General features: G+C 34.2%; 1 protein-coding gene across 20 annotated transcripts in view; it reads left to right on the forward strand.

Annotated features, from left to right (window-relative positions):
• The window catches only part of PLEKHA5 (pleckstrin homology domain containing A5), a 192,457-nt gene extending 189,272 nt beyond the window's left edge, over nt 1-3,185 (forward strand). For 14 of the 20 annotated variants that reach the window (XM_031938383.1, XM_031938381.1, XM_031938390.1 and 11 more), the window contains one exon: nt 2,320-3,184. Coding sequence is in view for 16 of the 20 variants with exons in the window: in XM_031938381.1 (XP_031794241.1) it covers nt 2,320-2,338 (19 nt within the window). In the remaining 4 variants the exon portion in view is untranslated. Of the gene's footprint in view, nt 1-2,319 lie in introns of all 20 variants that reach the window. The other 6 variants (XM_031938385.1, XM_031938399.1, XM_031938408.1 and 3 more) reach the window with 3 other exon arrangements.
• The last annotated feature ends 22,404 nt before the right edge of the window (nt 3,186-25,589 follow it).

A 25,589-nucleotide genomic window follows, 5' to 3' on the forward strand; every position in this document is an offset into this window, starting at 1 on the left:
GATGGCAATGGAGACTGATCAGGACTAGCTCTAGCTAGGTAGGAGGAAATGCAGAAGAGAATAGAATCATAACTGATGCTGAATGAAATGAGCAGGACCAGGAGATCATTATATATTTCAACAACAATACTATATGATGACCAGTTCTGATGGACCTGGCTATCCTCAGCAATGAGATGAACCAAATCAGTTCCAATGGAGCAGTAATGAACTGAACCAGCTACGCCCAGAGAAAGAACTCTGGGTGATGACTAAAAACCATTACATTGAATTCCCAATCCCTATATTTATGCCCACCTGCATTTTTGATTTCCTTCACAAGCTAATTGTACAATATTTCAGAGTCTGATTCTTTTTGTACAGCAAAATAACGGTTTGGTCATGTATACTTAATTGTGTATATATATTTTAATATATTTAACATCTACTGGTCATCCTGCCATCTGGGGGAAGGGGGTGGGGGGGTAAGAGGTGAAAAATTGGAACAAGAGGTTTGGCAATTGTTAATGCTGTAAAGTTACCCATACATATAACCTGTAAATAAAAGGCTATTAAAAAAAAGAGAGAGAGAATAGAATCATAAATCATCACAGTAGGAGAGAGTATCCAGAAAGAAAAGGGAGTGAATAATGTCAAATGCTGCAGAGAAGTCCAAAAGAATGAGTAAGAACTAGTGCATTGAGCAATTAACTAAGAGGTCATTGTCTTGTTTAGAATGAGCAGTTTCAAATAATGAGGTTGGGAGCAAGATTGCATAGGATTTAAGACTGAGTTAGAAGATGAGAAGTAGAAAAGTGAATGTAGACAACTGATTTTAGGAGTTAGTCTGAAAAGGAGCAGTTAGATACAGGATGATGGCTTGACAAGATGGTAGGCTCTAAGTTTAGGAGTTTGGTTTTAGTTTGGCTGGGAGGGGTGGGGGAACAGACTTAAGTTTCAAGACAGTAGAAAAGAATCCAGTAGGTAGGAAAAGCTTGGAGATAAGAGAGGTAGGGATGGTTGAAGTTTTACTCTTTCTTCTACTTGGAAAAGTTTTAACTCTGCAGCTCTCTTATCATTACTATTTGTTTTATTCTTTTAAAAACAAATTGAGTGAGTCAGGCTTCTGTTTCAGAATCTACAGCAGTTCGGTATTTTGCCAAATGCCTTTGTTTTCCATTTTCAGACTATTCTCCTTGATCCAGAAATTATTGTTTAACTGTGTGTTAGTCTTCTGGTGCTTATAATTTTTACTTAAGCACAGTAAGTAACACAGAAACAAATACCCCTTTTTTGTTCTTGCTTGTTATTTGTATAGACTTCAAATGGCACCACGGCACAGCCCTTTTGTTAGTTTCTATTCCTTTGCTGTCCAGAGCTGCACTCTTTTTATTGTCTAATTCATATTTAGCCATCAAATAATTGTTAGGCATCTGATAACTTAGGTCTCAACTATCCTACTTAGACCTTTAAGACCTATTAATTTAGTCATTTCAGTGCAACTAATAACACACTCATGTGACAGGAAGAGATCAAGTATTATTGCCAAACAAACTATACATGAGAATAGTTACTTCAGTCTTGGTAAGAGAGTGTCCCTAAAAGACAATTAACATTATTGGTTAAATAAAAACAATAAAAAATAAATGTATTCAAGCCCTAAACCTACTCACTAGTTGAAAAACTAGCAATGTATGGCAAATTTTTATATATTTTATACCCATTTTGAGAATAAAATCTTGTTATTCAGCCAATACTTTTTTAATTTTCAACTACTTTAAAGGGACAGTGATATCACAGAACAATAATTTAGTCTCTCTGCTGGTGTCATCCTAATTTTTGGTATTTTAATGTATTTTCTTGGCTATGTATGTTATTTTCTTAATTCTTGACTTTGGCAGCATTTAGTTAAATTTTGCAAAGGACACTTGTATAGTTAATTATTTGCAGATTGTTACATATTTTAATTTGGTCTATCAAATTATTGTTAGGCATCTGCTACATAGGTCTCAACTATCCCACTTAGACCTCTTTAAGACCTATTAATTTAGTCATTTCAGCGCAACTAACACACTCATGTGACAGGAAGAGGTCAAGTATTATTGCCAAACAAACTATACATGAGAATGGTTACTTTGGGCTTGGTTAAGAGAGTGTCCCTAAAAGACAATAACATCCTTCATCAACAAGTATTTTTTATTTATTATTGTGTCTTAGTAGTTTAACAGCCTTATATATAAACATGTTTTTTTCTGTATATGTTCCTCAGTTAGAAATGTGAAACATTAATTCTTTTAATTTTGTGGGTGGTAAAATTAATTTTCTTTTCTTCTTTTCTAGCTACAACAGCTTCTGTTGAAACAATTCATAGTTAAGGATATGGACCTATGGAAATGTCAGAAGAATTTGTACAGTCTCTTAAATCTATGAAATTCATAGTTCAGATGCTTTTAGCCACAGAGCATCATTTTATCACTTCTGGAAATGTTTATTCCAAAATAGCTTTAATGGCCCATAGGTACACTCCACAATATCAAGGTTATCTATTATGACACCAGCTTGCTGCTATGATTTCAGTGCACATAAATAATGGTGCTTTTTAATGTGTAGCCTACAGCCATAGCTTAGTTGCTGTGTTCCAGATTTAAATGTTTCTTAATTCAAAGTTGATTTACATTTGGATTTTGACTTTTTAGAAATTGGTTCCTTTTTACACATCTCTATTGAAGCTTATTTTCTCTTGGCTACTCTAATGCATTGTTTCACATTTGGTTTGTAAAATTCTTATATATATGTGTGTGTATTTAAAATGTGCCATTTTATTATTGCTAAGTGAAATGTCCTGTTTTTTGCTGTAATTATTTCTCAGTCACATTGCACTCAGTCACATTGCAGCGTCAGCAGTTACTGCCACACTGTTGTCAGTATATACACAAATGTTATGGCCTATTTTTCCTTAAAAAATAAATAAAGTGTAGGTATTTTGAGGTACTGGGCTTTTACTTCTTTGGAGTAGGTGTGTACAGCAATAAGGTTTCCAATTCCAGTACTTAGTTTGTGTACAAATGTAATTATGTTCATTGTGTATATATTATACAATGAGCACATGCAATATAAGTATATAAAGTTACTATTGTTTAAATGCAAATGTTCATATCTCATTTCTTTTCTATCATGTTAAATAAATGTTGATGTTCTTAAACATCTGTGTTACTGATTTTTTTCCCCTCCATTTAAAACTGAAGAAAAAAGATGATGATAGCATTGGTAATCAACAAGGGAAATGTTGGAACTCAAAAGAAATGTTTTAGACAGCCTCCCCATTTTACTGATGAAGAAACTCAGGGCTCAACAAAGTTAAATGTCAGCATACACAGCTAATCCAAAGCAGAGAGTTATATGCAAAGTCTCCTACCTTCTATATACTTGTTTGATTTAACTGCATTGCTTTCTATTCTGTTCTTCCTACTCAATTCTGTTTGAATTTTATCAGTTTTTAAAAGGGAAAATAATGAATCACCTCATTGAAGTTTGTGAGTCTAAACAATCACTCAGTTTAATATATCCTTCTCATGGAAATTTTCAGGGATGCCATATCTTTTCCCAGACCATTTCTTATAGTCAATGGCATTATTAAAGAATGCTATCTTTTTTATTCTGTGCCAGAGATTCATGACCTGGAGTTTTCCTATACCTTGAAGGAGGCTGTGAATATATTTCAGAGCATCTGTGAACTTGAAATAAAGTAAAACAAATACTTATTTCAGTGATCTTTACCTGAAATTTAACATTTCCTTTGATTATGAATGTAAATTGCCAAAAAAAATTGAAAAAAAAAATCCATAAGCTTCACTGCACTACAAAAATGGTTGAGAACTCCCCTCCTCTACTCTTTTATCCTTCAGTAATGAAGTTAACATTCTGCCTGCTATTAAACTTTCCTTTGTATTTCACATTGATGGCAAAACACAAGGAAATTTGTTCCTTTTGAATTTCTGCATAAAAATGGCCTTTTGCTAAAAAAAAACCATTTCCCCCCTATGCAAGTCCAATTAATTCTTACTGACATCTAAGTCTAAAACTTAGGGGTACTGTTGTTTGTCCTTTGTTCTCAGAGAAGACCACTGACATACGAAGGTGACCTTGACTTTGGGATGAATTAGATTTAAGAGCTGTGCCTCACTTGGTCCTCCCCAGTCAAAGTCCAGGGACAAGACAAAGATCATGACTGGTGATGGCTCAGAAATCCACTGGATGACCTTGGCTTTCAAGAGAGGTCTTTCCTAGTTTGACACTTGGCCCACTCAAAGAGTAAGGAGTTATACATTTTAAAAAGACAGCCCAAGTTACCATCACAAAGGTAGCCATTTAGGAGGGGAAGACCCCAGGAAGACCTGAATTTCTGGCCTGAACAGAAAAAACTGGCTTATTTGCACTTAAGCCAGTTGAGGCTATTCTTGACCTATCAATGAAAGTCAGAATGCTTTGGATTTTAAGGTGTAGTGAAATAGCTTTGTTTAAAAAACAATGAGCTTTATTTCAAGAAATAAAATGCACAAGATAAAAAGTAAATTGAACTTTGTACTGGGGGACTGGGAGGAGGCTTTTTTTTTTAGTAAAAATAGAAGTTTTGCAATTTTGTAATAATCAATTTTGTGATTTTGTAATAATAATATCCAGTAATCAGTAATTCAAAACCCAAAAGTTTCTTTGTGCTTTAATAGCTTAAAACTTCACTAAGGCTTTTGGAACACTCTTGTCTCTAAAACCATGAACATTGAAATTAAGGGCAAAAAATGTTAAGAGGGGCTAGAAGGAACATTTAAAGTAAATAGAATGTTTGAATTACATTACATATTAGAATGTAATTTTACAAACCAGTTTCAGTCTATGATATAAATGAAATAAGTTCAAGGGAAGAGTACACCATTTTTTTTTTCTTTTTTTACAAAAATCTGGAATTGGTTATATTTTGCTTTCATTAAATACAATTGTTTAAGAATTTTCTCTGGATATATATGAGGCAGAGTGACGGTGGAATGAACATCTAGAATTTTAATTATAAATTTTTCTTCCTTTTTTATGTATTTAAATACTCATTCTTGTCAAGGAAATTTTTAATAAAACTAAAATTTAATTCTAGGTAATGTATGCTTTTTAAAAAGATATTGGTAATGTATACTTTTTTTAAAGATTCATTACTAGGTTCTCAAATGTATAGGGAACTTGAGTCATTTGTATAAAGAGCCATTCCCCAAATGATGAATGAGCAGAGAATATGAACAAACAAGCAGAAATGTTTGTTCTATGAAGTAGAAATAGTTATCAATAGTCTGTGGGAAAATGTTCTAAATGGCTTTTGATTGGAAAAATGCACATTAAAACAAGAATGAGATACCTCCTCATGCCTATCAAATTGGTTAATTTGGCAGGAAAGGAAAATGCTGGGGCAGATTTGGAACTAGTAGGTCTATATCCTGAAAGATCAAAAGAAAAGGAAGAGGACATGTATTTACAAAAATAGAGCAGCTTTTTCTGTGATGGCAAAGAATTGGAAACTGAAGGGATTTACTTATCAGTTGGGGAAAGGCTAAACAAGTTATGACATAGGATCATAATGGAATACTATTATGCTATAAGAAATTATAAGGAGGATGGCTTCAGAAAAATGTGGGAAGACTTAAATGAGCAGAAGTAGAACATTGTACACATTAATAGTAATTTTGTAAAGATGATGGATCAACTGTGAAAGACTTAACTACTTTGATTATACAATGATCAAAAACAATTCCAAATTTTAACCATCTGCAGAGAGAACTGTTGGAATCAGTGCAGATCGAAGTCTAATTTTTTTCACTTTCTCTTTTTGGCAATGTGACTAATAAATGTTTTACAAGATTTCACATGTTTAATTGATATTGTCGATTTTCTCAGCAGGTAAAGGAGTTGAAGGATTTGAGAATTGATGAAATAAAGTATTTTTTAAAAAAAAGAATATTAAACATAGCCATTTATTTTTTAATTTTGGAGAGGCAGCCTGATATAGTTAGTACATATAGGGCCAACCAGCTTTGTTATTCAAATCTTACCTGACAAATACTGCGATAATAGTCCTAAGTGATTCTTTCTAAGTTATTTATGATGTGTACACCAGGAATCATTCATGTCAATTAAATCACAGATTCAGACAGAATAAAAATATTTTTAAAATTAAAAATTCATTGTTAGTTTTCAAAGACATTGATATTTATTCTTTGAGGTCCTAAATAAACTACGTAATTATTCTGTTGTTCAGTTATTCCAGTCACGTCCAACTCAGTGACCCTGCTTGGAGTTTTCTCGGCAAAGATACTGAAATGGTTCATCCTTTTCTTCTCCAGCTCATTTTTTATACACCATGAACTGAGGCAAACAGGTTTAAGTGACTTGTCCAAGGTCATAGAGCTAGGAAGTATCTGAGGCTAGATTTAAAAAAATGAAGATGAATCTTTGTAATTCTGTGTGGGACGTGTGTAAGATTTCCTTTCCCAAATTAACTAATCAGAGACACCTTCAGGTACAAAGAGAAAGCGTTCATTTAGTTCCTGCAGAGAGAGGTCCAGACACACCTAGGAGCCATCCCAGCTCCTCCATGTGCTCCTGGAATCTGGCCAGCTTCCACCTTGTCCAGGACTTAAATGCAAAAGACCCAAACCTTCTCATTGGACATAACCATCCTTGACCAATGGTCACTAATGTTGGCTGCCTCCCACAGGTCACATCACTTCCTGCAACTATATCCCAGGATCATATGACCCCTCCAGGGTCCCTGCTCTGGGAACAGGAACATGTGACTCAATACTGAGAAATACTTCATCCAATCATTTCCCTTCAATTCCAAGAACTGCTTTATCACTGTGCTTCCTGCAGCCCCAGCTGTTTTTACCTATATATTTACAATATATATTTACATACCAGGAAGAATCACCTCCTGCCTTTTCCATCTCCTATATCCAAGTCGGCCTAACACAAAATGAAACTGTAAATTCCTAGATGTGCATAAGTGTCCTTGTATGCACTTTAGGGGAGCATTCTAGCTGGAACAAAGTACCCAGCCTCACGCCTAGCTGTGTGCCCATTGGAGCTGTGAGAACTAGCAGTAATCATGGAACTAGTGAAGCAACATCAAACAGCAGCTTTATCAGATGAAGAAGGGGCAATAAGTATTCAAGAGAAATGGCATACAAGCCCCAAGCTTTAGAGAGAATGTACATCACTAATGACTAGTGGGAGCAATGAGATAACACCAGAAGATGCTGGCAGTTTTGTAAGACCAATAGCACAATTTTTTCCACTCACACCATGTGCCATACTTGTTCCCTTGGTGGGTATATTTTTTTTGTTTTGTTTTTTTAATTAAAACTTTTTATTTTCAAAACATATGCATGGATAATTTTTCAAAATTGACCTTTGCAAAACTTTGTGTTCCAAATTTTCCCTTCCTTCCCTCTACTCCCTTCCCTAGATGGAAAGTAATTCAATATATGTTAAACATGGTAAAATATACGTTAAATCCAATATATGCATACATATATTTATACAATTATTTTGCTGCACAAGAAAAAAAATCAAATCAAAAAGTTTTTTTAAAATGAGAAAGAAAATAAAATTCAAGCAAACCACAACTAAAATATGTTGTGAACCACCCTCAGTTCCCACAGGCCTCTCTCTGGGTGCAGATGGCTCTCCTCATCACAAGATGATTGGAACTGGCCTGAATCTTCTCATTGTTGAAAAGAGCCACTTCCATCAGAATTGATCATCACATAATCTCATTGTTGCCGTGTATTATATTCTCTTGTTTCTACTTATTTCATTTAGCATCAGTTCATGTAAGTCTCTCCAGGCCTCACTGCTTTTGTTTTGATTCTTATTTCACGACATGACTAATATGGAAATATGTTTAAAATGATTATATATGTATATAACTTATATCAGATGACTTGCTGTCTTAGGGAGAGGAGATGTAAGAGAAGGGGAAAAAATCTGGAATTTAAAATCTTACAAATTAATGTTTAAGACTATTTTTACATGTAATTGAAGAAAACAAAATACTATTAAGTGAAAAAAAAAATGAAATGACGAGCAGGCAGATGTCAGAAAAACCTGGAAACATACGAACTGATGCTGAATGAAGTCAGCAGAACTTGAAGACCACTGTACACAGAAACAGCAGATTATGATAGATACAGTTCTTCTCAGCAATATAATGATCTAAGACAGTTCCAAAAGTCCAATGATGGAAAATGCTATATCTACATCAAGGGAAAGAATTGATGGGAGTCTGAATACAGAGCAAAGTGTACTATTTTCACTTTCTTTGTTTTATTTTTTTCTCTTTGTTCTTTCACAACATAATTAATGTAGAAAAATGTTTACCATGACTGCACATATATAAAACTAGATCAGATTCCTTGCTATCTGGGGGAGAGAAGAGAGGAGAAAAAGAGAAAAAATTAAAACTCAAAATTTTATTTTAAAAAATGAATTTTGAAAAACTATATAAGTAAAAAAAATACTATTTACTTTAAAAAGGGGGGGGGGGGGAACGACGCAGAAGTTGGGTGAAAAGAAAGATAGTGAGCTAGGAGCCAAATTCCCGGAAAAAGGAAAGAAAATGAGCATTAATTCGAATATGACTAGGGTAATTAACAGACAGAATGAATCTCAGCTTGTTGAGTAAATGGAGTGGAGAGAAGATCTAGAAGTGACAATAAGGAAACTGCCCATTCTTCCTCCTCACTCAGTGTGTCAGGTAGCACAGAAAAGGTAAATCCAGGAACTTGAAAGGGTAGGCAGAGATATATTGTTTTGGGAAAAGTTGAAAGTGGAAAACTGTTCTGTATGACAATTCCCAAGAAGGTAAAAGGAAAGGAAAGGATTAAAAGAGAGGCAAGATCTCACTTCACCCAGAAAATTAGAAAAGATGACAGAAAAGGAGATTAGTCAGTGCTGGAGAAAAAGTTGAAAGATAAGCACCGTAATACATTGTTGGTAGAGGTGTACATTAATACAGCCATTCTGGAAGGCAATTAGTATAGATGCAGATAAAGTGGCTAAAATAGCAATATCCTTTGACCCAAAGATTCCACTGCCTATGCCCTTAGGATATCATTAACAAAAAGAAAACTTTAATATATATCAAAATATTTATGGCATCTTTATTTTTGTGTGTATAACAGCAAAAACTTAAATACAAAATAGATGCCCATCATATAGAGAATAGTTCATCAAAACATGGTGTGTGAATGTAATAATATACAGCAGAACTACAAAAAATAAAGAATATGATAAATATACAGAAGCATATAAAGTTTACCTCTCAGACCTGTGGAAGGGGAAGGTCTTTATGACCAAAGCAGAACTAGAGATCATTACTGATCACAAAATAGAAAATTTCGATTATACCAAACTGAAAAGTTTGTACAAACAAAACTAATGCAGACAAGATTAGAACGGAAGCAATAAACTGGGAAAATATTTTTACAGTCAAAGGTTCTGATAAAGGCCTCATTTCCAAAATATATAGAGAATTAACTCTAATTTATAAAAAATCAAGCCATTCTCCAATTGAAAAATGGTCAAAGGATATGAACAGACAATTCTCAGATGAAGAAATTGAAACTATTTCTAGTCATATGAAAAGATGCTCCAAGTCATTATTAATCAGAGAAATGCAAATTAAGACAACTCTAAGATACCACTACACACCTGTCAGATTGGCTGATGACAGGAAAAAATAATGATGATTGTTGGAGGGGATGTGGGAAAACTGGGACATTGATTCATTGTTGGTGGAGTTGTGAACGAATCCAACCATTTTGGAGAGTAGTTTGGAACTATGCTCAAAAAGTTATCAAACTGTGCATACCCTTTGATCCAGCAGTGTTACTACTGGGATTATATCCCAAAGAGATTATAAAGAAGGGAAAGGGACCTGTATGTGCACGAATGTTTGTGGCAGCCCTTTTTGTAGTGGCTAGAAACTGGAAACTGAATGGATGTCCATCAGTTGGAGAATGGCTGAATAAATTGTGGTATATGAAAATTATGGAATATTACTGTTCTGTAAGAAATGACCAACAGGATGATTTCAGAAAGGCCTGGAGAGACTTACACGAACTGATGCTGAGTGAAATGAGCAGGACCAGGAGATCATTATATACTTCAACAACAATACTAGATGATGACCAGTTCTGATGGATCAGGCCATCCTCAGCAACAAGATCAACCAAATCATTTCTAATGGAGCAGTAATGAACTGAACCAGCTATACCCAGAAAAAGAACTCTGGGGGATGACTAAAAACCATTACATTGAATTCCCAATCCCTATATTTATGCACACCTGCATTTTTGATTTCCTTCACAAGCTAATTGTACAATAATTCAGAGTCTGATTCTTTTTGTACAGCAAAATAATGTTTTGGTCATGTATACTTACTATGTATCTAAGTTATATTTTAATATATTTAACATCTACTGTTAAAAAAAAAAAAAAAAAAAAAAAAAGAGAATCAATTACCAAATAAAATAATTTGCTCCCCTTAGTGCAGGTCCAATTGAACATTATACTGGCATTCTTAAGATTAGCCACAAAAAGGAAGGCAGGCCAGTGGAACAAGTATTAAATAGGCGCCCACTTTGTGCCAAGCACTTTGAAAATATTTCATTACTCGATAATGTGCTAGCTTTTTACAGATTTTTTACAATTTTATAGTTAAAGTGAAGCAGACAAAGGTTAAGTGACTTGCCCAGGATCACACAGACAATAAGCAACTCAGATCTTCCTAACTCCAGACTTAAAACTCTACTGAGAGCACCATTACCTAGAAGCTACCTATTGTGAGCCAGAGGAGAGATAAAAGACTGTTTTCAGGGATGGTGTGATGTGATGATTTTTTTAAAATGGGAAAGATAAACGTTTGTTTGTAAATTTAGGGAGAAGATTAGGAGAGATTGAAGATAGAAGAGAGAGTTGAAAGGATTATTGGGGCAATCTGGGGCAAAATAGGAAAGGAAGGGATCACAGATACACTTATCCATGAGTTCCCCAGGCTGTCTGGAACAATACTGTTGGAGAGCTCTCCATAACCCAGGTTGAACTCATTTAATTGGATCCTTTTCATAAAAATTTGGCTTGTTTCAATTATCCCAAGTGGTAGTCTCTTCTAAATCTTTGGGTACATTTCACACTGAGATTCTAATGTTAATATTACCCCACAATTGTTCAATTAAATCTTACTTATTTCTTCTAGTTCTAAATTATCTCTTGGAAAATTAAGGATAAACCACAGTCCCAGATAGTTTTCCCCTTAAAATAATAAAAGTCTTCATAAACGACAGGTTGTTAAAAAGAAAAAAAAAAGGTAATTAAAAAACTCTAAAGAATTTACAACTGTTCACTTTTTTTTCCAATTGTAGATTCTGTAATACCAAGACAATGTGATTCCATCCCATTCAGATTACTAATACAAGGAACTATGACTATTCTTTTACAAAATGCGGTATCATTGCAATGGACACTATGGTTATCTAAGATAACATGGTGTACTTTCTTTTCAGTAATAGTATTTTATTTTTCCAAATACATGCAAAGGTAGTTTTTCAACATTCACCTTTGCAAAATAATTGTGTTCCAAATTTTTCTCCCTTCCTTCACCAATCCCCTCCCTAACATAATAAGTAATCCAATATAGGTTAAACATAACATGGTGTACATTAATTATTGCAAGCGTTTTGTATGCCACTGTGTACACTGATCAAATTTCTTCTTAAAGAACACATTAGTGGTTATCAAGTGGTGAGTGTGAGAATGATGAGAGAAGGCACAGAACAATAAGGGCAGTTAGCCAATCCCAGGCCTAGGTAACAAGAAACCTCACACTCTCAGAATTTGAGAGTTGAAAATGACCCCAGTGGCCATCTAGAACAACTCAAATGAAAAGAATTCCCATTATAACATCCTCAACAAGTGGGTTTTCCAGCAAAGCTTTTGCACATTTCCTCCTGAAAGGCATCCATCACTATTAGCCATAAGGTTTTTCTGGCTTGGAGACTGTAGAAACTAATCTTTTTCTTTGAGCAGGGGAAAGGTCCCTAATACAGTCAGCCTGCTCTCTCTTTTCAAATTATATTGAAGCATATATATATATATATATATAAATGAGTATCTCAGTGACATAGAAACTCGCAGGACTTGAAGACATTTGCCCAAGGCTAAAAATAAGCCTTATCACTAAACATTGACAAAGTTGGATCTTTAAAAAAACAAAAGCTATAAAACTCTTTTGAATAGCCTACAGCAGAGGTACCTATCTCTAGAAGAATAATCATCAAATTATCATTTAAATACTATGTAGCTCCAGATTTCACAATCTGATTAAATTCCAAATGTTCTTAGTCATCATGAAATGCAGTCTAATCCTCTATGATAGGATGTACCTGTCCTTGAAGTCTGTAAGACCATATTGACTATATTTCAAAGTCAAATTAGGTTTGGCACAACATAGCAAATATGGAAATATGCTTAAAAAGGATTGCACATATTTAGCCTAAATCAGATTGCTTGCAATCATAGGAAGGAGGCAAGTAAGGGAGGGAGGGGGACAGATTTAATACACAAACTTTTACAAAAATGAATGTTGAAAACTATCTTTACATGTATTTGGAAATATAAAACTATTAAAAATAATAAAAATAGCCTGGAGAGACTTACATGAACTGATGCTAAGTGAATTGAGCAGAACATTATATATGGGAACAACGAGACTATATGATGATTAATTCTGAGGGATATGGCTCTCTTCAAAAATGAGATGATTCAGGCCAGTTCCACTTGTTCAGTGATGAAGAGAGTCATCTGTACCCAGAGAGGATTGTGGAAACTGAGTGTGGACCACAGCATAGCATTTTCATGCTTTCTGTTGATGTTTGCTTGCATTTTGTTTTCCTTCTCGTGTTTTTTTTCTTTTTCGATCCGATTTTTCTTGTGCAGCAAGATAACTTTATAAATATGTGTGTATATGTATATATATTGGACTTAACATATATTTTAACATGTTTAACCTATATTAGACTACTTGCCATCTAGGGGAGGTGGAAGGTGGAAAGGAGGAAAAAATTTGGAATAGAAAGTTTTGCAAGGGTCAATGTTGAAAAATTACCCATGGATATGTTTTGTAAATAAAAAGCTTTAATTTAAAAATATAATAAAATCATCTAGGAAAAGTAAAAAATAAATTAAAAGAAAATGCTTGTGTATTCTCTGCCAAAATTTAAAAAAAAAAATCGCATTAGCACTTGACTTTCTGGAAGTATACATTTTAACTGAGATAATCAACCAGAGGGAGAGTATTATGTCTATTAGACAAATATTTCTCTAATTTGAAAATTAATCATAAAATTAAAATCAAAGAGTATCCAATATCCTAATGTTATATATACACTACACTGTAGTTGTAATTCCCAAATATGAATACTGCTCTAAAATATTTTTCAAAATTATATTGCAAGAAACATAATAATAAAGGTTTTTTTGTTTTGTTTTGTTTTGCTGAAGCAACTGGGGTTAAGTAACTTGTCCAGGGTCACACAGCTAGGACCTGTTAAATGTCTGAGGTCATATTTGAACTCAGGTCCTCCTGACTTCAGGGTTGGGGCTCTATGTACTGCCTCACCTAGCTGCTCCAATAATGAAGGTTTTATGAATAACTAAGTCGATATTTAGATATATTTTGTATAGTTAATTAAAATATATTTTATAAATAAAAATGTGTTGCTATCAAATTAGTCACATTAATGCAATGATGATTACTTTTACCATCAGCCTGAGCAAAGCTACAGTTTTCTTCCCATTTCTTACAGTTATTCCATTTTCTTTGTTGAAAATACCAGGGCACCTCCTCACCCCACCCTCTCAACTAAGGACTACCTTGGCTCTTATATCATCAAAAAAAATTAAGGCAATGCCATCTAGGGGAGGAAGTAGAGAGAGGAAAGGGAAAAGTTGGAACAGAAGTGAGGGCAAGGGACAATGCTGTAAAAATTACCCATGCATATGTTCTCTCAATAAAAAGCTATAATAAAAAAAAAATTTGAGGCAAATCACCAGGAGTTCCCTTTTCTTCCCTTCTAATCTTAGGTAATAAGTATTTATTAAGACATGTTCCACAGCCAGTGAAAAAGTCATCATAAGTAATTTGACTTATGGCAAGTATAGAAAACTTTTTCTGAAATAATAGTATCTTCATTTCAGTATTTTAAGTTCAATTCAGTATTTTAAGCATTCTGAAGGAATGCTGCCTAAATATCAAAATAGCTACTCCATTCTGCCTCTCATTTAAGATGTTTGCTGCTATGTGAATTAACAATTATGGTAAGCTTACCTTGAAAATGAATGTTTTTAAATTTTAAATTTTTAAATTAAAAAAAAAAAGCAAAAACATGGTCTGCCCTCATTTTCCAAAGAGGGAGACAATTTAAGAAAAACTGTAAAAAACAAGGTATCTACAGGATAAATTGCAGGTAATCTGAAGGGAAAGATACTGGTAATAAGAGAGACAGAGAGATTTCTTACAGAAAGAGGGGATTTTTAGCTGAGAACTGAAGGAAACCTAGGAAGTTAAGGAAGCCTGGAGGTGGGGATAGGAAGAGGATTCCAGGCACCAGAGCCAGTCAATGAAAATACATAGGTGGAGATAAGGTGTCTAGTTCCAGGAACAGCAAAGAGCCTATCCAGCATACAATACCTTCAAGAAGGAGTATGTAAAAAGAATAGAAAGATAGAAAGGAGCCAGATTACAAAGGAATTTAGAAGCCAAATAGGATTGTATATTTGATTCTAAGAAGAGTAGAAAGATCGGAAGGAACCAGATTACAAAGGAATTTAGAAGCCAAATAGGATTGTATATTCAATCCTGAGAGGAAAAATGCAGTTTTTGAATATATATGTGTGGGAGGGAGAAACAGGGTTTTAGCAAGATCAATTTGGCAGCTAACTGGAAGATGGAATAGAATGGGATAGGGACTTGAAGCAGAGTGACCAATCAGAAAGTTACCTGTGAGAGGCAAAAAGAGCATGTGTATGAACTGTTATGAAGGCAAACTTGACTCATTGGATGTGTAGATCAAGTGCAAGTGAAAAGTCATGCATTAAACTGATGTGAACCTAAGTGAGTGGAAGACGATGAGATCCTCAACAGTAACAACAAAACTGGAAAAAGTGGAGGGAATGGCTGGAGAGAAAATGAGGTTTCATATTACCCCATAATATCCTCCACTATTTTCCCCTTTTTTCAATCTTTTATAAAGACGTGGCCCTTCTTTTTGCCAAGGCCAATTCCCCTATTTCTACCTTTGATACCATCCCTTCAATCTTTTCCTACTGGCTGCCCCCACTGTCATAATCTCCTCTCATAACTTTTATTTCTGCCTTTTTTTTGTAATAGCTTTTTTATTTTTCAAAATACATGTAAAGATTTAGTTTTCCACACTCACCCTTGCAAAAACTTGTGTTCCATATTTTTTCTCCCTTCCTCCCCTAGACAGCAATTAATCTAATATAGGTTAAATATATGCAATTCTTCTATACATATTTTCACATTTATCATGCTACATAAGAAAAATCAGATTAAAAAGGGGGAAAAAATGAGAGAGCAAAAACAAGCAAGCAAACAACAATGAAAAAGGGTGAAATTACTGTGTTGTGATGCACATTCAGTCTCCATAGTTCTCTCTCTGGATGTAGATGTTCTGTGATGGAGAGAATCTATTGGAATTGTCTGCCTATCTTTTGATTCATTTCTTGTTGCTTATATTTCTTGCTCCCTATGCTTTGAATTGTTTAAAAAATTTTTTGTCATTCTAACATTAACAGAAATGAATATTTCCCTATGCAGAGGAAAAGAAGATTGTATATGAAACTATGTGTCTCTATTACACAAAGGTTGTATTTAAAAAATATGTATATATGATTAATCATCACATAATCTTCTTGTTGCCATGTACAATGTTCTGGTTCTACTCACTTCACTTAGCATCAATTCATGTAAGACTCTCCAGACCTCTCTGAAATCATCCTACTGATCATTTCTTATAGAACAATAATACTCCATAACATTCATATATCTTAACTTATTCAACCATTTTCCAGCTGATGGGCATCCAGTCAGTTTCCAGTTTCTTGCCACTACAAAAAGGACTGCCACAAACATTTTTGCACATATGGGAACCCTTCTCTGCTTTTTTTTTTAAACTGTTTTCTTTTGATTTTCCTCCTACTTGGGTGACAGCTTCTTTTAATTTTCTTTTGTTGAATTTTCATATATGTCACACACTCACTAAAAGTGACTGTACCTCAGCATTCTATCCTGAACTCTCTTTTCTTTCTATAATCTCTCACTCAGTGATTTCATCAGCTCCCAAGGGTTCAATTATTGGCTTTGTGACTCCCAGATCAAGCTATCCAGCTCTAATCTTCCTGAACTCTTGATTTACATCATCAACTGTCTTTTCATATTTTGAATTGTCCTGTATTTCCATGTCTGTATGTCCAAAAATAGAACTCAGTATTTTCCCCCCATTCAAAGTCATGGCTCTTCTGAATTTTCCTGTTACCATCAAAGGCACTACCATACTTTCATTCAGGTATACAACTTTGGTGTTATTTTCAGCCTCCCATTTTCAAGCATTACATCAGTTACAAACCATGTCATTTTTATCCCTACAATTCTTTTCATTCACACAGTCACCACCTTAGTTCAGGTTCTCGTTACCTCTCATCCGTATTGCAACAACCTCCTTACCTCAAATTTCTCCTCAATCCAATCCAGACTCCACATAGCTGCCAAAGTGATTTTCCTGAAAGTGTTGATATAACCATGTTGCTCTCTCCCCAACTACCTAATAAATTACAGTGACTCCCTATTACTTCTAGAATCAAATATGTAACCCTGCATTGACATGGTGATAAGATATCCAAGCAGGTGCTTTCCAAGTAGTCTACCAATGAATGGTGTTTTAGAAATGGGACTTTTTAGAAGAGTTTTCTGAAGAGAAGTGGAAAATAGAATTTGAGAGCACAGAAGTTATAAGTTTGTGGTCTAAAATCTGCCTTTCATTTCGGGAATATGTGGGCAGATGAGATTTTTGAAATCAGCTTTCCTAATTTCCTCTCTAGAGAGAGACTGAAACCAAAAACTACTGTTGCTGCTGCTGCCTATTTTGTTGCATTAGTACAATTAAAGATATTTGCTACCCCTCCTCCAAATTTCTTTTCCCTTTTCCTTTAAATAAATTCTATTAACTGAATATTACTTCAGTTTGGCCTCCTTCTTTTCCCCAATAATAGACAGAGATTTAAAAAAATAAAACTTCTATGTTCAATAGCTAGTCCTGTTAGATATTCAATAAATATTGTTGTTATTGTTCTTTAGTTGTTCAGTCATATCCAACTCTTCATGACCCCATCTGGGGTTTTCTTGGTTAAGAAACTGGAAAAATTTAGCCATTTCCTTTTTAAACTCATTTTACAAATGAGGAAGCTGAGGCAAACAAGATTATATGATTTTGCAGAGCCATAACAACTAATGAGTGTCTGAGGCTAGACTTGAATTTAGGTCTTCCTAACTCTAGGCCAGGTGTGCTATCCACTGAGAAATCTACTGTGTACATCCTATTTTCTTTATTAAATTTTTTTTTTTCTGTGGATTATTCTTCATTACATAAAAGAAAACAAGTGGATCAACAGAATCCCCCAGCGGGCTAATCCAAAAGACATTCAGCAAAGATGACATAGGCCATGGACAGATTTACAGGGGAAATTTAACCTTGGAGATTTAATGTAACTTGGTTTTCTGACTGAATACAGTAAAGTGGGGTTACCAAGGACTTTGACAGGGATAGGACTGAAAAGCTGAGCTGATTCTCATCAGTGCCCTGATTATCTCAGGGAGTAATCTCATCAGTACTTCTAGCTTTCTCTGTAGATCCTACTTAGTTACCTGGGATCTCATCACTTACAGTGATAGTTTACTATTATAACTATATGCATCAGTATGTACTCTGATATGCTTTGGTCATTTCTCCCAAAGCTAAGCAGCCCACAATCCCCTCAGGGCTCCAACAACCCAAGGGATTTTGCTTTTTTTCCCTCTAAATCCCTTCCTACCTCCCCATTCCCCAGCTGTTTTCTTCCCATTTAGAGGTTCCTGTGATTAATGCTCCAGTTCCATTCAACTATTCAACATTGGGTAACTTTTACAAAGAAAAATTTACTTCTAAAAACAAAGTAAAAACATCTTTACCCCAAAACCTCAGATTATACTCTCCCCTATTGCATAAAAGTCTCTAGGAAGTGTAGTCTTACCCTAGTTTAGCTTCTACCTATTACTGCTTCCACCAAGTTCATATATGGCAAGTGATACCATTGCCAGATGAATCCTTTTCTCATTTACCCTGAGTTGGAGTGCCAAAGGTCACTTCTAATGGTTATGCCTTGTTCTTCGAGATATTAATGATGTGTTGGCTACAAATATTTTTATTTTATTTTATTGAAGCTTTTTATTTTCAAAACTTATGCAAATATAATTTTTCAATATTGACCTTTGCAAAAACCTTGTATTTCAATTTCCCTCCCTTCTTCCTATTCCTCCCCTAGATGGCAAGTAATCCAACATATGTTAAACATGGTAAAAATATATATATATAAATCCAATATAAGCATATATATTTATACAATTATCTTGCTGCACAAGAAAATCAGATCAAAAGGAAAAAAAATGAGAAAGAAAATAAAATTCAAGCAAACAATCACAAAAGAAGTGAAAATGCTATGTTGTGATCCACACTTCATTCCCAAAGTCCTCGATTTGGGTGCAGATGGCTCTCTTCCTCACAAGATCATTGGAACTGGTCCGGATCCTCTCATTGTTGAAGAGAGCCACATCCATGAGAACTGATCATCGCATAATCATGTTGTTGCCCTGTACAATGATCTCATGTCACTCAGCATCAGTTGCTATAACTTTCTCCAGGCCTCTCTGAAATAATCCTGCTGATCATTTCTTACCGAACAATAATATTCCATAATATTCATATACCACAACTTATTCAGTCATTCTCCAATTGATGAGCATCCATTCAGTTTCCAGTTTCTGGCCACTACGAAGAGGGCTGCCACAAACATTCTTGCACATACAGGTCCCTTTCCTCTAAGATCTCTTTGGGATATAAGCCCAGTAGAAACACTGCTGGATCAAAGGATATGCACAGTTTGATAACCCTTTGAGCATAGTTTTAAATTGCTCTCCAGAATGGTTGAATCAGTTCACATTGTCTATAAATCTTAATGTTGGAACAATAGAATGTCCAAGAAATCCTCTGGACCTTTTAAACTCACAAGGTCATAGGCTTTGCTACATTTATTAGTTGCAGAGTTCCTCCAAAAGCACTTAAAAAAGAGATGGTAGCTGGAGCTAAAAAGACTTTTTGAATTGCTCTGTGGCCAGTTAAGGAAATTCCTCTTATCCACTATTTGACCAAAATTACTAGAAACTATCCCAGGAGAACAAGGGAGAAATTACCTTTCAGAATTAGGAAGATGGAAAGATTTTGACAAAACAAGCGATAGGATCATGCAAGATAAAATGGAGAGTTTTAATTATTTTAAATTGTAAAGTTTTTACACAAATAAATCAGAATGGATAATTAGAAATTAAATAGGGGAGAAAATCTTTGCAACAAGTTTTCCTAGGAGATCTCATTTTTTTCTTCCTTTTTTTACAGAGGGAAAAATTTTAATTTTATTCTGTTCAAACACAAGTTCCGGAGGTAGACACATATCTCTGAACCAATACTAGGATTCTAACAAGCCTTTTTGTAGACAAAATAGAGAGGCAGAAAATACTTTTTTGGCATAGAATATATTTATGTAGGTCATAAAAGTTGAACAAATTTTGTTAAACAATCGTTATCTCATAAATTCCCTAAAGAAATAGAAGTACATAAAGATTTAATAGATAAACTAAGTCAGGCTATAGTTTAAGATACAATTATAAGATTCACAATGGCCTATTAAGAGGATATTTACATGCCTCCTGATAACAGAGTCTTTACACTAATAAACTAAGATAAATTATGTCTAGAAGCAGATTCTCTTTTAGGCTTCTAATCTAAGGAATGCTATCCAATGGGACAAGTTTTATTTTATTTTATTTTTTATTTAATAGCCTTTTATTTGGATATAACATGGGAATTTAAGCATTAAAATTAAACCTCTTGTTCCAATTTTTCACCTCTTACCCCCCTCCCCTAGATGGCAGGATAAGTAGATTTAAATATATTAAAATATAAATTAGATACACAATAAGTATACCTGACCAAAATGTTATTTTGCTGTAGAAAAGAATCGACTCTGAAATATTGTACAATTAGCTTGTGAAGGAAATCAAAAATGGGTGTAAAATATGGGATTGGGAATTAATGTAATGGTTTTTTAGTCATTCCCAGGTTCTTTTTCGGCAAGCTAGTTCAGTTCATTATGTCCATTAGAAAATTTGGTTGATCCCTTGCTGAGGGAGGGCCGATCCATCAGAACTGGTCATCATATAGTATTGTTGTTAAGAAAAGATTCTGGTCCTGCTCATTTCACTCAGCATCGTTCATTAATCTCTCAGGCCTTTCGAAATTATCCTGTTGGTCATTTCTTTTTTTTTTTTTTTTTTTTTGGCCTTTAATTTACAGGATATATATAATGGGTAATTTAAGCATTAACAATTGCCAAACCTCTTTTCCAATTTTTCCCTCTTACCCCACCCCCCCCCTCCCTAAATGGCAGGAACCAGTAGATGTTAAATATATTAAATATAACTTAGATACACAATAAGTATACATAAAACATTATTTGCTTAAAAAAGAATCAGACTCTGAATTATTGTACAATTAGCTTGTGGGAAAAATCAAAGAGCAGGTGTGTAAAATGGGACTAATTCAATGTAGTGGTTTTAGTCATCTCCCAAGTTCTTTTCTGGGTATATAGTTCAGTTCATTCTGCTCCATTAGAAATGATTTGGTTGATCTGTTGTGAGGATGGCCCTGATCCATCAGGACTGTCATCATCTAGTATTGTTTTGAAGATATAATGATCTCCTGGTCCTGCTCTTTCCTTGCATCGTTTTTAAATCCTCAGGCCCTTTAAATCATCCTGTTGGTCATTTCACAGAACAGTAATATTCCTAATTTCAATCCAAATTTATTCAATTTCTCCAACTGATGGACATCCCATTCGTTTCGTTTCTAGCCACTACAAAAGGGCTGCCACAAACATTCGGCATACAGGTCCCTTTCCCTTCTTTAAATCTCTTTGGGATATAATCCCAGTATCCTGTGGATCAAAAGGGATGCACAGTTTGATAACTTTTTGAGCATAGTTCCAAATTCTCCAAAATGGTTGGATTCGGTTCCCAACTCCAAACAATGAATCAATGTCCCAGTTTTCCCACATCCCAACAATCATCATTATTTTTCCTGTCATCTTAGCCAATCTGACGGTGTGTAGTGGATCTTAGGTTTCTTAATTTGCATTTCTCTGATTAATAATGACTTGGAGCATCTTTTCTTTCTTTTTTTTTTTTTTTGAACTTTAACATTTCTTTTTTTTTTTTTTTTTTTTTTTATTTAATAGCCTTTAATTTACAGGATATATATAGGATATATAACATGGGTAACTTTACAGCATTAACAATTTTAAACCTCTTGTTAATTTTTCACCTCTTACCCACCCCCCCCTCCCTAAATGGCAGGATGACCAGTGGTTAAATATTTAAATTAACTTAGATACACAATAAGTATTGACCACAACATTATTTTGTGTACAAAAAGTCAGACTCTGAATTATTGTACAATTAGCTTGTGAAGGGAAATCAAAAATTGGGTATAAATATGGATAAATTCAAGTGTGGTTTTAGTCATCTCCCCAGAGTTCTTTTCTGGGTATAGCTAGTTCAGTTCATTACTGTCCATTAAATGATTTGGTTGATCTGTTGCTGAGGATGGTGATCCATCAGGACTGGTCATCATCAGTATTTTGAAGTATTAATATCTCCCTGGTCCTGCTCATTTCATTAGCATCAGTTTGTAAGTCTCTCCAGGCCTTTCAAATCATCCTGTTGGTCATTTCTTACAGAACAGAATTTCCATAATTTTCATATACCACAATTTATTCAATTTCCAACTGTGGACATCCATTCAGTTTCAGTTTCAGCCACTACAAAAACCCCAAACATTCGTGCAATGGTCCCTTTCCTTCTTTATAATCCGGGATATAACCAGTAGTAACCTCTGGATCAAAAGGGTATGCACGTTTGATAACTTTTGACATAGTTCCAAACTACTTCAAAATGGGGATTGTTCACAACTCCACCAACAATGAATCAATTCCCATTTTCCCACATCCCCCCAACAATTATTATTTTTCCTGTCATCTTAGCCAATCTGACAGGTGTGTAGTGGTATCTTAGAGTTGTTTTTTGCATTTCTCTGATTAAAATGACTTGGAGCATCTTTTCATATGACTAGAAATAGTTTCAATTTCTTCATCGAAATTGTCTGTTCATATCCTTTGACCTTTTTTCAATTGGAGAAGGATTTTTATAAATTAAGGTTAATTCTCTATATATTTTGGAAATAGGCCTTTATCAGAACCTTTGACTGTAAAATTTTTCCCAGTTTTTTTCCTTCTAATCTTTCTGCATTAGTTTTTTTGTACAAAACTTTTCATTTTATAATTGAAATTTTCTATTTTGTGACAGTAATGATTTCTAGTTCTTTTGTCATAAAGACCTTCCCCTTCCACAGGTCTGGGGTAAACATCCTGTTCCTCTAATTTATTAATAATTTCATTCTTTATTGGTCATGAACCCATTTTGACCTTATCTTGGTGTCTGTTAAGTTGGATCAATCCTAGTTTCGCCATATTGTTTCCAATTTTCCCACAATTTTATCAAACAGTGTTCTTATCCCAAAAGTGGGATCTTTGGGTTTGTCACAGACTAGGTTGCTATATTTGTTGACTGTTTTTCCCTTGAACCTAATCCATTCCACTGATCAACTAATCTTTCCCAAATAAAATAGTTTTGGTAACTGCTGCTCTATAATATAATTTTAGATCTGGTACAGCTAAGCCACCATCATTTGATTTTTTTTCATTAATTCCAATGGGACAAGTTTTAGCCAGCTAAAAGATCTCATTTCCAAGATGTATAAGAAATTGATTCAAATGTATATGATTAAGGTTCATTTCCCAAATAATAAATAGTCAAACGATATGAATAGATAATTTTCCAAGGAAAAAATCACAGCTATCAACAATCATATGAAAAAATGTTCTAAATCACTAATAATTAGAAATAAAAATTAAAACAACCTAAAGGTTTCTCTTTATATCCATCAGACTGGAAAAGATGACCAGAGGAAAATAACAAAAGTTGGCAAGACTTTGGAAAAAGAGTTACACTGTTCACTGTGCTTTAATTATAACCTAGAAAGTTATCATATTATACATAATTTTGGACTCATTTGTGCTACATGACCTATATCCCCAAAGAATTCAAAGAAAGAGGAAAAGAATTTATATATGCAAAAATATTTATAGCAGCTCTTTTTGTGGTAATTCAAAATTGAATATTAAGGAGGTAATCTTTTAGTAGGGAATGACTAAACAAGTTGTGGCTTATGAATCTAATGGATTTTTAATTGTGCTATAAGAAATTAAGAAATAGAAAATTTCAGAGGAAACTGGCAAAACCTCTGTGATTGATGAAACTGAAGTGACAATATAATAATAATATTATAAGATGATAACATGATAACAACTATGAGAACATACAAGAACATGATAACATTATAGAGAAATACAATTTTGAAAGATTCTAGTATTCTAATCAATTCAATGAGAAACCATGAGTCCAAAAGAATGAAGATAAAAAATGTTACTCATCTCCTGACAGGAAAGTGATGAATTTAAAATGCAGAAAGAGATATATTTTTGGATATAGCCAATATGAGGTCCATCCTTTTCTTTCCTTTTTGTTTGTTTCTTCCTTCCTTCCTTCCTCCGTCTTTTCTTTCTTTCCTTCCTCCCTCCCTCCCTTTTTCTTCCTTCTCTCCTTCCTTCCCTCTCTCTTTCCCTCCCTTCCTCCCTCCCTCTCTTCCTTTTCTTCCTTCCTTCCTCCCTTCCTTCCTTCTTTCCTTCCTTTCTCTTTTTTTATTTGCTGGACTATGCAGCTGTATTTATGAGGCTTTATTTTTCAAGTTTAAAAAAATTGCTCAGTGGATGTGGGATTATGGGAGAGGCATATTCGTTTTCAAAATACTTTTTTTTTTTTTAAAGAGCAACATTTGATTAGCCAACTAAAATCAGTTCAAAATGTCTACACACACTCAAAAGTCTGTCTCTTCAAGGCACTTTCATGTTATCACAATTCTCCCAGAAACGGTTCCCTAGTGTCCTCAATATGGAGAGATGCTATCTTCTTCCAAGAGTCTTCACCATTAAGATGCTGTCTAAGACAGGCTGGGGATGTGCCAGACCTCTATTACAAATACATGAAAGGAAATTACCATTTCTTCTTTTATATTACAAATATATTCTTCTGTTGACATTAAAAAGTCTTGACAACCTGGAACCTTCCTGTCTTTTCAATCTTCAAATGCATTAGCCTCCTCCATATACTTTTTGGTACAGTAATACTGTTCAATATACTGTTTTTTACATATAACACTCCATTTTTCATTTTTGTACCTTAGCACCAACTGTCCCTCGTCCTTCAGCTTTACTGGTTATAATTCCTGGCTTCCTTTGAGACTCAGCTCAAGTGGTATCTTCTATAAAAGGCTATTCACAGAACCCCAAACACTAGTGCTTTCTTCTCCAAAGTTACCTTGTAACTACTTTATATGAATCTTATATATATACACAGGTATTTATACATGGTTTCTCTCACTGGAATGTAAGCTCCTTATGGACAGGGGCTCTTTTTGGCTTTTTCTTTGTAGCCTTAGAACTTAACATATTAAAAGTTTAATAAGTGCATATTGATTAATTATTCTTAGCATTAATTGATTGTTACTGTGTTAAATTACAATCCTTGTCTACTTTTTATCTAGACAATCTTATATCCACAATCCATGCATATCTAAACACAACTATAATGTCTACATTGCCTTTACTGATTGTCACAGAGACTTTAACTGAGTCTCCCATACATTGAATTTTCATGTACTCCAAATATATAAAGACCCAAGTAAAGTGAAAACAATGAAACACTTGATGTACACATGGAAGATTGTTTTGTTTTTGAAACATACCCACAACACAATAATGTCAAGGGCAACTGCCATGAAATGAAACACTTAAGTCTATTATCATTCTGCCTGGTTTTACAGATTTTATCATTTCTCCTAAACATAATTAAATAGAACATTAAAGAAAGTTGGACCAATGAATTATCTTGGGAAAAAAAAAAAGGCCTACCCATTCTCAGATTTATAATTAACACATCAAAATACAACAGA

Source organism: Sarcophilus harrisii, chromosome 5 (assembly GCF_902635505.1).
Source record: "Sarcophilus harrisii chromosome 5, mSarHar1.11, whole genome shotgun sequence".
In the NCBI taxonomy this organism is placed as follows: Eukaryota; Metazoa; Chordata; class Mammalia; order Dasyuromorphia; family Dasyuridae; genus Sarcophilus; species Sarcophilus harrisii.